The sequence below is a fragment of the Microsporum canis genome, genomic scaffold, assembly GCF_000151145.1.
Source record: "Microsporum canis CBS 113480 supercont1.3 genomic scaffold, whole genome shotgun sequence".
Classification (NCBI taxonomy): domain Eukaryota; kingdom Fungi; phylum Ascomycota; class Eurotiomycetes; order Onygenales; family Arthrodermataceae; genus Microsporum; species Microsporum canis.
The window spans coordinates 958,354-971,022 of NW_003299167.1; the positions used below are offsets into that span (position 1 = coordinate 958,354).

Genomic DNA, 12,669 nt, shown 5'->3' on the forward strand with positions numbered 1-12,669 from the left:
TACTCAGATCAGCAGCAACAGAAAATGGTGTAATGCCTTCATACTTTAGAAATAGACATGGTCAGATAGCAACAACGTAGATGGAATATTAGTTAGATAACGCAAAATAAGGAAAACAATCTCTGTTAATAATCGATACGCTAAATGCGCAAAACAAATTGTGGTTCAAAACTCCGGGGCCCACGCCAATCTCATATACTCAGTCGTCATGCATGATTCATTCTGGAAAAGAAAAACATGAGGTGGAAAAGGAGAAGAAAAAAAGATATAAGAGAAAGGGGAGAAATCAATACTCTGTCGTAGTATTCATTCACATATCGTCAAAAGGTGAAACAATACCTCTCGTCGCGCCAGCTAATACCCAAAGCACTATATAAAACGAAAAATAAAGGAAACCCGAAGGTGGATCAAAGAGATCGATATTTCTATAGGTATAGTATGTTAGCCATGGCCAGCAATTGCAAAGGAATGGAAAATGGCATACCTCATCTGCTCGTCTCTTGTTCTCAGGGTCTAATGTATTCCTGGCACCTAAAAGGGTCTTCCCAACTGCGCCTGCAGCGCTGATAGCAGGACCGAGGATAATTGTCGGTGCGCTTCTTAGTGCTGCCTTAGCTGCCTCAGTCATGTTTTCAGTCTCCATGATTTCTCCAGGGACAGCTATGATTGCATCTCGCGCAACGCTGAGGTCACGCTCAAGCCCTGCATACGCTCCGCGTAATCCTTGAACAACGCCGACAGGTTGATCAGCATAAAGAGAAATTTGTTGCCTTGCTCCTATATCAATCGGCTCGTCGTCATCGGGTCCCTCTGCGGTCGATTGGGCTGCTCGATTCACAGGCCTGGCTGGCGGGCCATTGAGATAGCCTTCTGCTCCTTGAAGCACATTCTGGGTTCCAATCGCTAATTTGGCGCCAATTTTTATGAGCTCACTTGTGGTGGTTTTGGCGAAGGCTGCAGCACCTTTTTGCAGGCCCCGGACAATCCGGCCATCTTTCTTGTACTCTCGTATAGGAATGACAACAAGATCTCTGACACCACTCCCAAGAGTTACCAGAGACTTAACGGGTGCTAGCCCTGAGAGGACACCTCCAAGTTGGTTGTCCCGTACGTCAGGTGTCCAGATATTGTTCAACGTTTTCCCTAGCCTTTCAAACCCGGGAACACCGTATATTATGACATGGCGAAGGACCATGTCCGCTTCATCCAGTACAAAGATATTCATCAACTCAGTGGTTCTGCCAGACCTAAGAGCAGCATAGTCAAGTCTTTTAGGTTTAAAATCAAGTCGTATTGGTATAGGATTGATTTCCACTCGTTGTAGGAATGGCACATCTCCCGGCGCTGGTTCAACATTGCTGGCAGATTCATCCTTAAACTCAAAAAATCTGGTCATAAAGTCGAGAGCATCGTGGTCGACGTGAAGGCGTAGGGGTAGAACGGTGGCCTGGTATCGGGTTAATACTTGTACAGCACTTAAAATCTATGGAATGACAGGTGGAATGCAAACTTACTTTTAAAATGATCTCAGATGCAGCAAGATCGGCCACAGGCTTCACATTCAACATTTCAACGTGGACCATGCTTGTACCAATTTCTCTCTCGCCCATATCATACATATATGTGGCAAACTTTCTCCACGTAGAGGTCGGCATATGGTCGAATATTTCAAGATCATGGATCCGAACATCTATGGAGCTTTGGGTCTCTCCGGAATTAGCTGGGAAAACAACTATGTCCGCCGCAACACCCTTTAGTTCGATTGTCATTTTATGGTGTTGGCTGCGAGCCAAACGTAATCTCTCTCGCCTACCGGATCCATCCTGTGTTGATGTCCCAGTTAATGTTGATGTGGTTGCATAGCTTCCTGTCTCACTTAACCCATCAATATTCCGATTGATGTCGCTAGTAAGCTCACGAGGATCCTTATTGGAGGGTATCTCAATGTATACGGAATTGAACAAGAAGTCGTCGATGGTAGGCTCCATTTCTTCCTCAATCTCTCGCGATAATCGTCTATTTGCGGCTTTAACCTTTCTCTCCGCAGCTCGAGATTGCAAATTCTTGACTGATTTGGATATTGTGTCTCTAGTTCTCCACCAATCGTATCCATCATATAAGTTCCATATGACATGGACATCTCGGATTCTTACTCTCAAAGGGCTGTTTTGCAAATGGATTTCGTTTGTGAGATTATATGTGTTCCGTGACGCATCCCACCTATGAGCTGTACCCCCAACGGCAGATTTCTTTGAGAAATGGTCCTCATCAAAGTTGAGAGCGGAATGACCTGGAGAAACATGTGCCTCTGAGTGAGTACTATTTGCCAGTAGCTCGTATTCGCCACCGACAGCATCCTCACCCGATCCACCTGCTTTGACGCTGGCGTGGAAGGGGAAAAAATCGCTAATATACCCAAGTTCAGCCGCTGAGAGTTCATTATAATCCTCTAGGCTGTCAATATCACCAGCTTTATTCTTACCGGGGTCAAATGTATCTCCAGCAAAGGATTGAAGCATATCCTGAATTGGCATGACTTCAGTGCGATATTTTACAGCCTCGCTGGGAGGTGTAGGTGGAGATAGCCCGCTGAGGATTGCAATCAGGGTCTGCGTGGAGTCTGCGCATGTCTCAAGGATCAACAAGTCATCTCTCAGCTCCACATCAAGGGATTTTTGGCCGTCAATCTTCAGTTGCATTATTTTAACGGAAACTTGGGCGGATGATGTTTCACAAACGGAAACATAGCCTAATTCTTCAAGTCGTTGGACTTGAGGGCTTGAGCTGGCAGAGCGTTTACGTCGGCTAGTTGTTCTCAGTGGCTCCTCTATATTCGCTTTATCCACGACCATCATTGATGCCTTGGCTACCTTCAAATTGGCTTCAGAACGAAGTTCATATTGCATGGTTCCGGAGAACTCAACGTTTGTCAATACTAAGTAGCCTTTGGCAGGAGAGTTGCGAGGAGTTAAGCCTATTAGGCAGTCCTTCAGAGTAGCGGACAGTCGTAGTGGAGAAGCGATTCCGCAAGAAGGTTCTGCAGTAACCAGACCCTGCGTTGAGGAATCAAGTTCTGCTACAGGGTGTGCAGACATCTCGGCAAAATTGAGGACTGACTGTGCCATATTTGCCGCCATGCCCTCAGTGGACACCTGTCCCTCTTGGAGGTCCATGAATGCAACAATAGATTCAACCGTATATTCAACACGAGTGTTGAAAAGCTTCAGTTTGATAGTAGGCTCCAACTCCTCTGCTATATACCTTACCATAATCATAGGCAATTCACTCTTGGATTCCTTCTCACCCGGTTTACGAAGAACCGCTGGGCCAAGAAGCTCTTCTGTTTCATTCCGGGATATCGAAATAGTTGAAACCCGGGAAGCGACCAGTGATGGGAAGCTAACATATCCAACTTCAGTATTACTGGACTGAAGCCGAAGTTTCCCAACTTTCCTACCAACATCAACATTGACTTCAAATTCTCTAACCAAGGCTAAGGCAAGCATCCCAGGCCTGTCATCCTCAGGGAGGTATTTAGCAACTTTCGCAAGCTTTGATGCCTCCTCGGCAAGGTTGGATAATGGCTGTAAGGCTGAAAGAGAATAAACATTTCCAGTCAAACCCCCAACTGTGAATCGAAGAACAGAACCTTGACGTCTCTGCCGGAGCAGCGTGTCAATCATGATGTCGTCTTCTTCATCATATTTATTCCTTGAAGGGGTTAGAAGAGTCAATAGACGATCCAGGTCAGTTTCCTTGGGAGTAAACAGAAACTCGAAGCGGACGTTATCAAGAGCAACAAGAGCGGGTGGACTTGTTCGAATTTCAGGGTTATGGAAGTAAAGGTGAGGCCCTGTTGCCCTAGCCTTGTCAACTTGAACTGCAATGCCTTCCGATCTCTTAACTAATTTTACTGCAGACGTTTCTAGTCTCGCGCTGCACTGTTCTCCAAGTACTTGAATGACGACCCCTCCGAGCCGTGAATCCACCTTCCAGGCAGTTGGATCCGCGTTTGGCGATGAGTCTTTAGGGGTATTAGGGGTTTGTACAAAATGGACCGCCCGAGGTTTGCGGCTGGGGTCTTGCAAGTCATCTCTAACTGTTGTGCCAGAGGCAATGGAACTGCCAAGTTCAATAATGGTACTTAGCCCACCGAGCCAAGTAAGTGTCTCATCCAGCCGCTGGAGGTTGAGCGCCAAGTGGACAGGAAGAGTATTGATAGTGAGTCGCGGAGCTTGGGAATTTTTAACGGCACTGATTGATATATCATTTGAGCTTGACCGAATATCCCTCGTCGATTCTCTCATCTTCAGTCCCTCGTCAAAGGATAGAAGTTCTTCGGATAAGTGGCTGACCTTGAATTTACCAACAGTAATGCGCGTTTTCGTTGTCCGCTCTACGGTTAGTAACTGGAAAGAAATATCAGTGATAGCCATATGTAGCAAAGCGTCTTCAGAACCGGCTAAAGGCTCGGATGTCGAAGTTACCATCCAAGGCAAATAGGAACAGCCCGGGAGGTGCTCTAGCAATTTCAAAGAGCAACTAGAGACATCGACGATGACTGGCACTTGTTGGCCTTCATCAATGCTGGGTTTTAGATCTTCCTCAGCCGTAAAATTAGAACCAAAGGACTGCGCAATATTCTGGCCAAGCTTTACTAAGAGCCAACCACATGCAAGGTCAAAATTAACTTGGATGGAAGATACATTGATCTCGACAGCACATTCTTTTTTCATGTTCTTCAAGGTGTCATCGTCATCTTCAATATTAACATTGCTAGAATGATGGCCAGATGCAGTTGAAGTAGAGGAAACAGAGTCTCGGAGAGTTCTGTCCGCAAAACGTATCCTTGGAGAATTCGCACCTACTGAAGACTGGCCTGAAGCTAAGGTTGATTCCTTCATACGTTGAATAGGATCAATTCGCGCCTCGGGTGATAACTCCTCTGATGAATCCTTGCCCAAAGGTGGTAACCAGACCATGATCATATCAATTTCGAGTATATTTTTGACAACGTCGCACGTCGGATCAATTAAGAGGGGCCGAGCTCGTTCATCGTAGGATTTATCGGTGTCTTCATTTCTCCCAGCATCCCTGACAGCGGCAGATCCAAGGATAGTGCTTCCGGTGGGCGTAATACCAGACTGGTCCTCGCTATCCTGCGAAGCATGTTCACGATAACTTTCTGTTACATTTATTGTAACATTAGCCTTCGTTTCCTCGATGACGCTTTCGGAGCCGTGATCACTCCAGGCTCCTGGCATGTTACCCATCAACCTAGAGTCTACACCGTCGCTCGTAGAACTCAGGTACATGCTGCGAGCCTCCTCAGGTGAAAATATCTTAGACTCTGAGAGTTCATCGGGGTGCGATGATTCTGAGAGAACGACGCTAGATGCTGGGGAATGGTGAGCCGAGGAAGTTGGACTCGACTCTTTCTGTAGGTGATTATCCTCCAGGTTAGGCTCGGTCAGAAGACTGGGGTTTCCAGAGGCAATCGGAGTTGAGGGTTCTTCCTCTTCCTCTTCATCATCCTGAAATGAGTGGAATGATTGCGTTGATACTGACAGAGACAGGGCAGGAGAGTTACGACCAGACACATGGTAGTGTTCATCGTATGTTCCAATGTCGGGTATGATTTGGGGTTCAGAAAGTTCAGCTATAGAGTCTGTCATGTTGATCGTGAGTCTAGGAAGTTGAGAAGTTGACTCTATGAGATCACTCGAGAGGCTTGACTCGAGAGCCTCATTTAGTGAGGAGCCCATCTCATTTTCATTGAATTGCATTTCGTGAGATCTTGTAGTCTGCGTTTGCAGCTCACTTCTATACTCAGGCTCGTATTCCTCATCTGTATCAGCATCGTCAAATCTTCCATCATTTGAAGATGAAGATAAGACGGATTTTTGTAGAATTTGCGATTCCTGTAGATGTTCTGATTGCTCGAGCCGCTGGTCAACGATAGAAGATCTCTCCATAATGGTAGACTGCGCCAGAGGGTTGGCATATCCCAAACTTGATGCCCGCGACGACTGGCTTCTCACAGATTCCTGTTTTGTCAGACTTGCTCTGGACATAGGAGACGTCATGCCTGGAGGAGCAAAGTGCGAGTAATTTGAGAATAGAGACTCGTCAGAAACCAACAAAGCATGGAGCTGAGAAAAGGTTATCAGACGCTTTCCTGCCTTCAGTGTTGAATCTTGTGATTCTGGAGGTGCAACACCATCAATAGAAACCTCACCGAGTCTTAATAAGGCAGTTATTGGCTTCATCTTTACAGAAGACGAGGGTTTCTGGAAAGTATCTTGCGGTACTTCCATGACCACTCTAACGGAGACATCTTTGATCTTTAGCTGTAGTCGGTCTACTACTCCCTTTATAAACCCGGCAACGAAGCCCGGCAAAGTGACACCATCATGCAATCCAAGAGCAGATTCTTCGGACCCATCATCGCTGAGAATATCCGACTGCTGGATATATTGAGAGGACTGCGATGTCAGGGCTGCCTCAAGTTCCGCGGTTTCTTCAACCGGTTCAGATTCCAGGAACGACTGTGCAAGGTCGGTGGTTGACGGTAGGAGCTTGTCATGGTGGTCCTCTGTATGGTCGCCGTCCTGACTAGGCTCCTTGACTCCGCTATCTCCTTTCCTAACTTTCTTTTTACTTCCGGCTGTATTTGGAATGTGCTTTAGATCGAGCTGGATTCCTTCACCCTCGATGATGATACTGCTAGCATATATATCCGCAGGTATCGTCACACGCGCAACCGAAACGGAGGCTTTCGTTATCTCGAACTCTGACGGGAGCTGCAGTGTCGAAGCGAGTTTCTAGAGATGCCACAGCTGGTAAGTCACGCATACACTTTATGGAACAACCACATTGCCAGTTATATGGGCCGAGGGTAGCACTCCACATACCTCCAGCCGTAGCCCAACATCCCTCAGCTCAAAAGTACTTCGCTGACCCCATGTTATACCTAGACTGTCCAGGTCCAACGCATCTGTATCGACGATCTCCAGTCGAGATAGGGCATATCTGAGGAGGCGTTTCTGAAAGAATGAGGGAAGGAAGTACGACATAGTTCGGTACTCTACCGACGACTAGCCAGGCCTTTTTTTTTATACGGACGGCTGATGCAGGACTTGACTAGAAGGTCGCCTGCATGGTTGCCGGACAGACACGAAGAGGGCGGCGGGGAGGGAGGAGATATAAGTTCCGGCAAGGAGGCAAAGCAGTCAGAGGTCGCCTGAGGTGAGAAGAGGCCGTGTATCCCAACCGTAGCTCTGTGAATAAACGGGTTGGAAGGGAGGATAGATCTATGCGGGTCGTATGAAGTAGATGGTAGATTGTAGATATTCAAGCAGCAGCGAGATGAGGCTCAGGTTAAACATACAGAACACTATCAAGCAGAACAAGGAAGAAGCTAAGGAACAGCCACATAGACAGGCTCCAGTGCTATTATGATGAAGGAGGGCACTTGACGGGAAAGATATAAGATATGGAGACAAAAGAACCGTCGTTGATCGGTCAAAAAGACATCTCTCTGGACACTGTCTTTTTAATAAGGGCGGGAACAACGGGAGAGAAACGCTGCCACGTCGACCGCTCCTTGGAACTTGCTTGCTGTGAGGCTACAGGCATTGGTTTGCCATGGAGCGATGCCGTGGTTTGCGACTAGCGATTCCATGACGCAGAAGAAGTTTGGTCGTTCCTTTTAACTAAGCGCAAAGAGACGTTGTTGCTCCCTCAACCACCAAAAAGAAAAGACTTTTGAGGCGTGATCAAGGCAGCCAAACAGCGCAAACTGCCGTAGAAGAACTTCATGACCGTCTCAGGCGATCGTTTATACGCTATGTACATCTCTTCGGCTGGACAGCTGGTAAATAGCACATCTTACCTAGTTTATTATGTAAATACGGCACATCACGCACATTTCTCCGCTTGCCAGGGAAGATCTAAATGCCGTCACTCTCCGGAGCCTCGGAACCAAACTCGAGAATCACCCACTGACAGAACTTTTCAAACTCGATGTGCCAGTTGCGAATGTATTCTGTCTTCCGTCCGGTTCCGGCTATCCCTTGCTTGACGCCTGTGAGCCAGGCGGCGTTGTTCTGGTCCTCAAAGCAGCTCCACCGCAGCGAGTTCTCGGCCATGGTTGCAAGACCCGAAAGACCAACATTCTCCAGGGCGTTCAAGACCTGGCAGAAGTCGTGAGTAAGCCCGTTTCTGCCATGGCCTAGCACCGCCGGGTCGTCGTTGCAGAGGGACACCGCGACACCTCTGGACAGGAGGGCCGGAAGCGGATGAGACAGGATAGAGCTCGTAAACCGCAGAACCTCGTTCGAGATCGGACAGCATTCGATCATGATCTTCTTTTCCTTGACCAGGTCTATCAGGAGGGGGTGTTTGTAGAGAGAGAAGGCGTGGCCGATTCTGCGTGTGCCTAGGAGAATAGCATCGTAGAGGTTCGAGTCGGTCTCGTCCCCGTCCCCTAGACACTCTCCGGCGTGGAACATGAACGGGATCTCGACACCTTCCACGGCGCACTGCTTTTTGAACCAGAACAAGACGGGAATCATGTCCACAAGCGGCCTTCCGTCATCTTCACGTCCAAGCAGGTCGAAGCCACAGATGAGCTCGGGAAACTGCAGCTTAGTGATTATACACTCCTTCATGCTCTCCACTATGTCACGGTTTGTATGGCTTCGCATGGTCGCCCATATCATCCGGGCACCATGGAATCCTTGCCCGGCCTCAGATGCTTTGAAGCTTTCGATCTCTTCTCCAAAGGCTTCAAACATGGACTCAAAGTTGGGCTCGGGCTCCTCGCGCCTGTCACGGCGATATACAAATCCAAAGGCCAGTCGGAATTCAACATATCGAATCCCATCTTCATTCAGCTCCGCCAACATACGCTTGAGGCAGGCACGAAATATCGGTTCGTAATAGAGTATTGCATCTACAACCTGGAACTTCTGCTCTAGAATTTCCCAGATCGCCGCACACCCATGGTGATGGCTGAGAGATACATCTTTCTCGATGGTGCACCTTCCCTTAAGCCAGTCGCGGAATTTTGTAGTACCGCCGTCTGGGAACTCCGCAGCGGCTTCTTTCACCGGAATGTATGACTGTGATTTATATGCCGGGCTCCAGATGCTCATAGTACCGGATCCGAGCCCCTCACATTTCCCTAGGTTTTGTGGTTGAGAAAAATATTGAAAATGTAGGGGAGCAGAATGGAGGTTTGCTCCTGTCAATGGCCGACCTGAAGCAATGTGCATCCCAGGTAGGGATATTACTTGATCAACTAGCAAATCCAAGTCAACCATAGCCTCCAAATGGCCATGTAATAAGGCTCCTTTTGACCGAGTAATTAGTTCACAATCTTCATCCTACTAGTTTTTACCCCCCCCCGTGAATAGTTCTCACGCCGGTGTATCAGTATACTCACCTTTAGGCATTTTCTTAACAATCTTCCACAGATCAGTCTCTTCCATCCTATCTCTAGCTAGTCGAAACATCATCCCTGGGTAAAGAACCGTATCCTCTGTCTTTGCTAGGTGATCTTCCGCATCCCTATTCCATACAGATTTTAATTCCCTGTCCCGAATGTGGGAGACAATCCGGCATGCCTCTTTTGCAGAGGCCGACATGCATTTTAAAAACGGGGCATCTATAAGATAGGTATCAGTACCGAACAAATCCGAATAATGAAAACATAGCAGCATCTACCATGCTATCACTTTGTCCGAGAAAGCCGGTTTCCCACCCTTAGAGTGATCGAATTAACAATATATCAGGTACCAGACTCACCGTGCCTCTGCTTCTTTTCCTCTTGGATCAAGGCATTTCTCCCATGCAAATATTTTTGGATAAACCGGTCTTCGAATTGGGGTATGCCTTCTTCTATTTCCCAATCGGTGGGTTCACTTTGCTTTTCTTCACCATGAGTCTTGGTATCAGGAGTCAAGTCCATGGTTATTATTTCTATGTTTGTATTCTGGTTAAATCATGCTGTATGGGCATAAGGATGCAAGCATGTATCTACTACAAGGTGATATATATGCGCCGGTTGGACTTGCTCCGTCGATGATTGGCCCGCTTCCACTTGCCTACTACCGTAGTTCTCTACTAAGAGCATAGTCCACGTGACCATATAGATGACTAAGACTTAGCGACACTCTATAACAAGTTGAATAACTTCTTGTCTACTCCCTGGAGCGCGTTTTCTTGTGCAACTACTTATGGAGGTGTATACTAGGCTTCTGAGGGCTTCAACTCACATATTTAGATAATATCTTTTTGTATTTTTAATGTCTGTTTAGAGAAGTGGCTTCTTCATGGCCTATTTTCTGGAAAATGAACAATACCCACAAAGGACGACGGATCTATCTTGGCGATGGCGGTTCCTCCTGAGGAGAACCCATTATTGACTAGCGCTGTAATAGTAGCCTATACAGATCAGTCTAGGAGTAAGGACATGCCTTACCATCGAACCGCCCGTACTGTGTCTCCGCATGCTTGACAGCGGCAACCTGACTATCACCAGCCACGCCCGTGCCAGGTCGAGGGTTGCTCTAACCCCAGTCTCACAGAGCCTAGTGATTGCGAAGGCGCCCCCTTTCAACATCGCGGGAACAGAGATATATGTAAATGGTAAGGTATCGTAGGTCGACGTATATGATATATGAATACATATATTAAGCATATTCCAACTGCAGCAACCGCCTAACGCTATTATTCACAAGTACATCTCCATGATGCATGCAAGATTGCTACTTCTCGCTCTTTACACTGCCACCCTTAGCACCCTTCGTGTCTCCTTACAAGCTAGAAGCGGAGTTGGCCACTCTCAGATCAAGATTCTAGGTGGCTGTTGTAAGATGGTGTCTACTTCACCAAGGCGTCCATCGAATTCCACATACGAGATTGATTAATCTAAAGCCGCCTGAATCCACTTAGGATTTACTTCATCCAGTATGACGTCCATCCAACTAAAAAAAAATTGGATAAATTTTGCCCTTTTATTGCCTCGGTATACTACTATGTATATTGCTGAGCCATACATAGCAGGGCGTGGAGATATTATGGATAATTTAATGTCGTATATGCATTATCGATCTGATAGATACCCCTGCCTCCCATCCCTCTAGTTAGTTATGAATTAGCCAATCATATAGTAACTACACGTGAGGTTTATATATGCATCTTGCCACCGATAGATTGCGCTTCATGTAGATCAAACCACTTGTACAGTGGATTTATGATAATAACTCCACAATACATCAAACTTTTTTATCTAGACTTCTAATTATGTGCAATCTTTAGTGAGGGGTAGTGCTACTGCCCATAGTTATATAAACAGAGACACAGCAGCCATTTCCTCCTATGGTAAAACGTTCTCTCCATTGACAGTACCATCCTCAACTACCAAAGCATCTCCGCAAGTAGAAAGCCATATTTCTATTATGGACAACTTCCCAGCGCAGGAATGACTAGGCAGAGGATTAGATTCGACAGGAGGTGAGCCATGAACTATAAGAACGATACGCAGCTCGTCTCCACTTTCTTTTTGCTCGTCCGACATCTTCGCGATCTTAGGCCGACAAGGCAAGAAGGGGAGAAGGTATGGTCGAGCTAGATGAATCAGAGACAAGGAAGGTCTCGGTCGGTGGTGAGGAGTGGTCTCTGCCGAGAAATACCCGAACAAACGACCAATCTTGCCTTGGTGAGAACCTTCGAGAGCCGCCATATTCTTCCAGGGTGTTAACATTCCAGAAGGAAGCATATATAAGATTTTCACAGGTGGAAATGCCGCTAGAGAGTATCTAAACTCCAACGATAAGGTCAGACATCTTTATCTTCCCAACAAGTCGATGGCCGAAACGCAATTCAAAGAAGGATTCAGCTATGGCCTGTTCAGCATTACTGAACCATATGTGGAACTGAATATGTCGAATTACATTGACTTTGCCAATGAGCGGAAGATAAAGAGAACGATTGAAGTTCATCCTTTTCGCCGGATAAAGAGACTATTGCGGCATACAAGGACTTTTTCCAGGCCAGGGATCCCATGTTGTCACTGGTATTTCATACGGCCAGCATTCCTCTTTGGTAAGCCCTTAGTTTTTAAACCGGGAAGTGAATAGAAATGCAGCGTGGAAAATACAAACGACACTGTGAAAGCAAAATTCAACACGTACATGTCGGCGTTGTATGGAGGAGCACCCACCGATGGGAAATATGACAAAGGAGCCTTGAACGAGGCGGCGTATAAGGAATTCCAAAAAAGCACGCCAGCAACAGATAATATGTGCCGGCGGGGCTCCAGAGCTGTGTGCTGCGCTATCAGAAAACCTCAAGGATTTTGACCGACCGAAGACATGGCACCAGTCAGGCTCCGGTCAAGTTGGCCCCTTTGCTCTCGTTGCGATGGAAATCTCACTGTGGATGCGTGATACTGCTGACAGAGAGCTTCGTGATCGTGCCGATACGGTCGCAGACGCATATAAATATTTCATTCTGCGGAAATCGTAGGCTTCTTTTGCAAAGGGCCTGTTCAACACCGCCCATGCGACTAAGCTCGTTTCTACTTGAGAACTCACCCTGACATCGCTTCAACATTATCTCAAAGTTCCACCACCATTTCATAGTTTGAGTATATCTGGATAT

At 46.9% G+C, this 12,669-nt stretch overlaps 4 protein-coding genes across 4 annotated transcripts; 2 read left to right on the plus strand and 2 right to left on the minus strand.

Moving 5' to 3' along the window:
* Positions 1–407: 407 nt before the first annotated feature.
* On the minus strand, positions 408–7,076 carry MCYG_03195 (Atg2p; the record flags this gene model as incomplete). The annotated part of the gene is made up of 4 exons (XM_002847643.1): positions 408–425; positions 485–1,447; positions 1,515–6,824; positions 6,915–7,076. The coding sequence occupies 4 exons, from the start codon at positions 7,074–7,076 to the stop codon at positions 408–410; spliced, it is 6,453 nt and encodes a 2,150-aa protein (XP_002847689.1).
* An 876-nt stretch (positions 7,077–7,952) lies between these two features.
* MCYG_03196 (adenosine deaminase family protein) lies at positions 7,953–9,973 on the minus strand (the record flags this gene model as incomplete). Its single annotated transcript, XM_002847644.1, has 3 exons — positions 7,953–9,355; positions 9,449–9,670; positions 9,802–9,973. The coding sequence occupies 3 exons, from the start codon at positions 9,971–9,973 to the stop codon at positions 7,953–7,955; spliced, it is 1,797 nt and encodes a 598-aa protein (XP_002847690.1).
* A 423-nt stretch (positions 9,974–10,396) lies between these two features.
* On the plus strand, positions 10,397–10,934 carry MCYG_03197 (uncharacterized protein; the record flags this gene model as incomplete). The annotated part of the gene is made up of 3 exons (XM_002847645.1): positions 10,397–10,435; positions 10,458–10,663; positions 10,703–10,934. The coding sequence occupies 3 exons, from the start codon at positions 10,397–10,399 to the stop codon at positions 10,932–10,934; spliced, it is 477 nt and encodes a 158-aa protein (XP_002847691.1).
* Positions 10,935–11,625: 691 nt separating this feature from the next.
* On the plus strand, positions 11,626–12,534 carry MCYG_03198 (uncharacterized protein; the record flags this gene model as incomplete). Its single annotated transcript, XM_002847646.1, has 3 exons — positions 11,626–11,725; positions 11,803–12,002; positions 12,304–12,534. 3 exons carry the CDS (start codon positions 11,626–11,628, stop codon positions 12,532–12,534), a joined length of 531 nt encoding a protein of 176 aa, XP_002847692.1.
* Between the last annotated feature and the right edge of the window lie 135 nt (positions 12,535–12,669).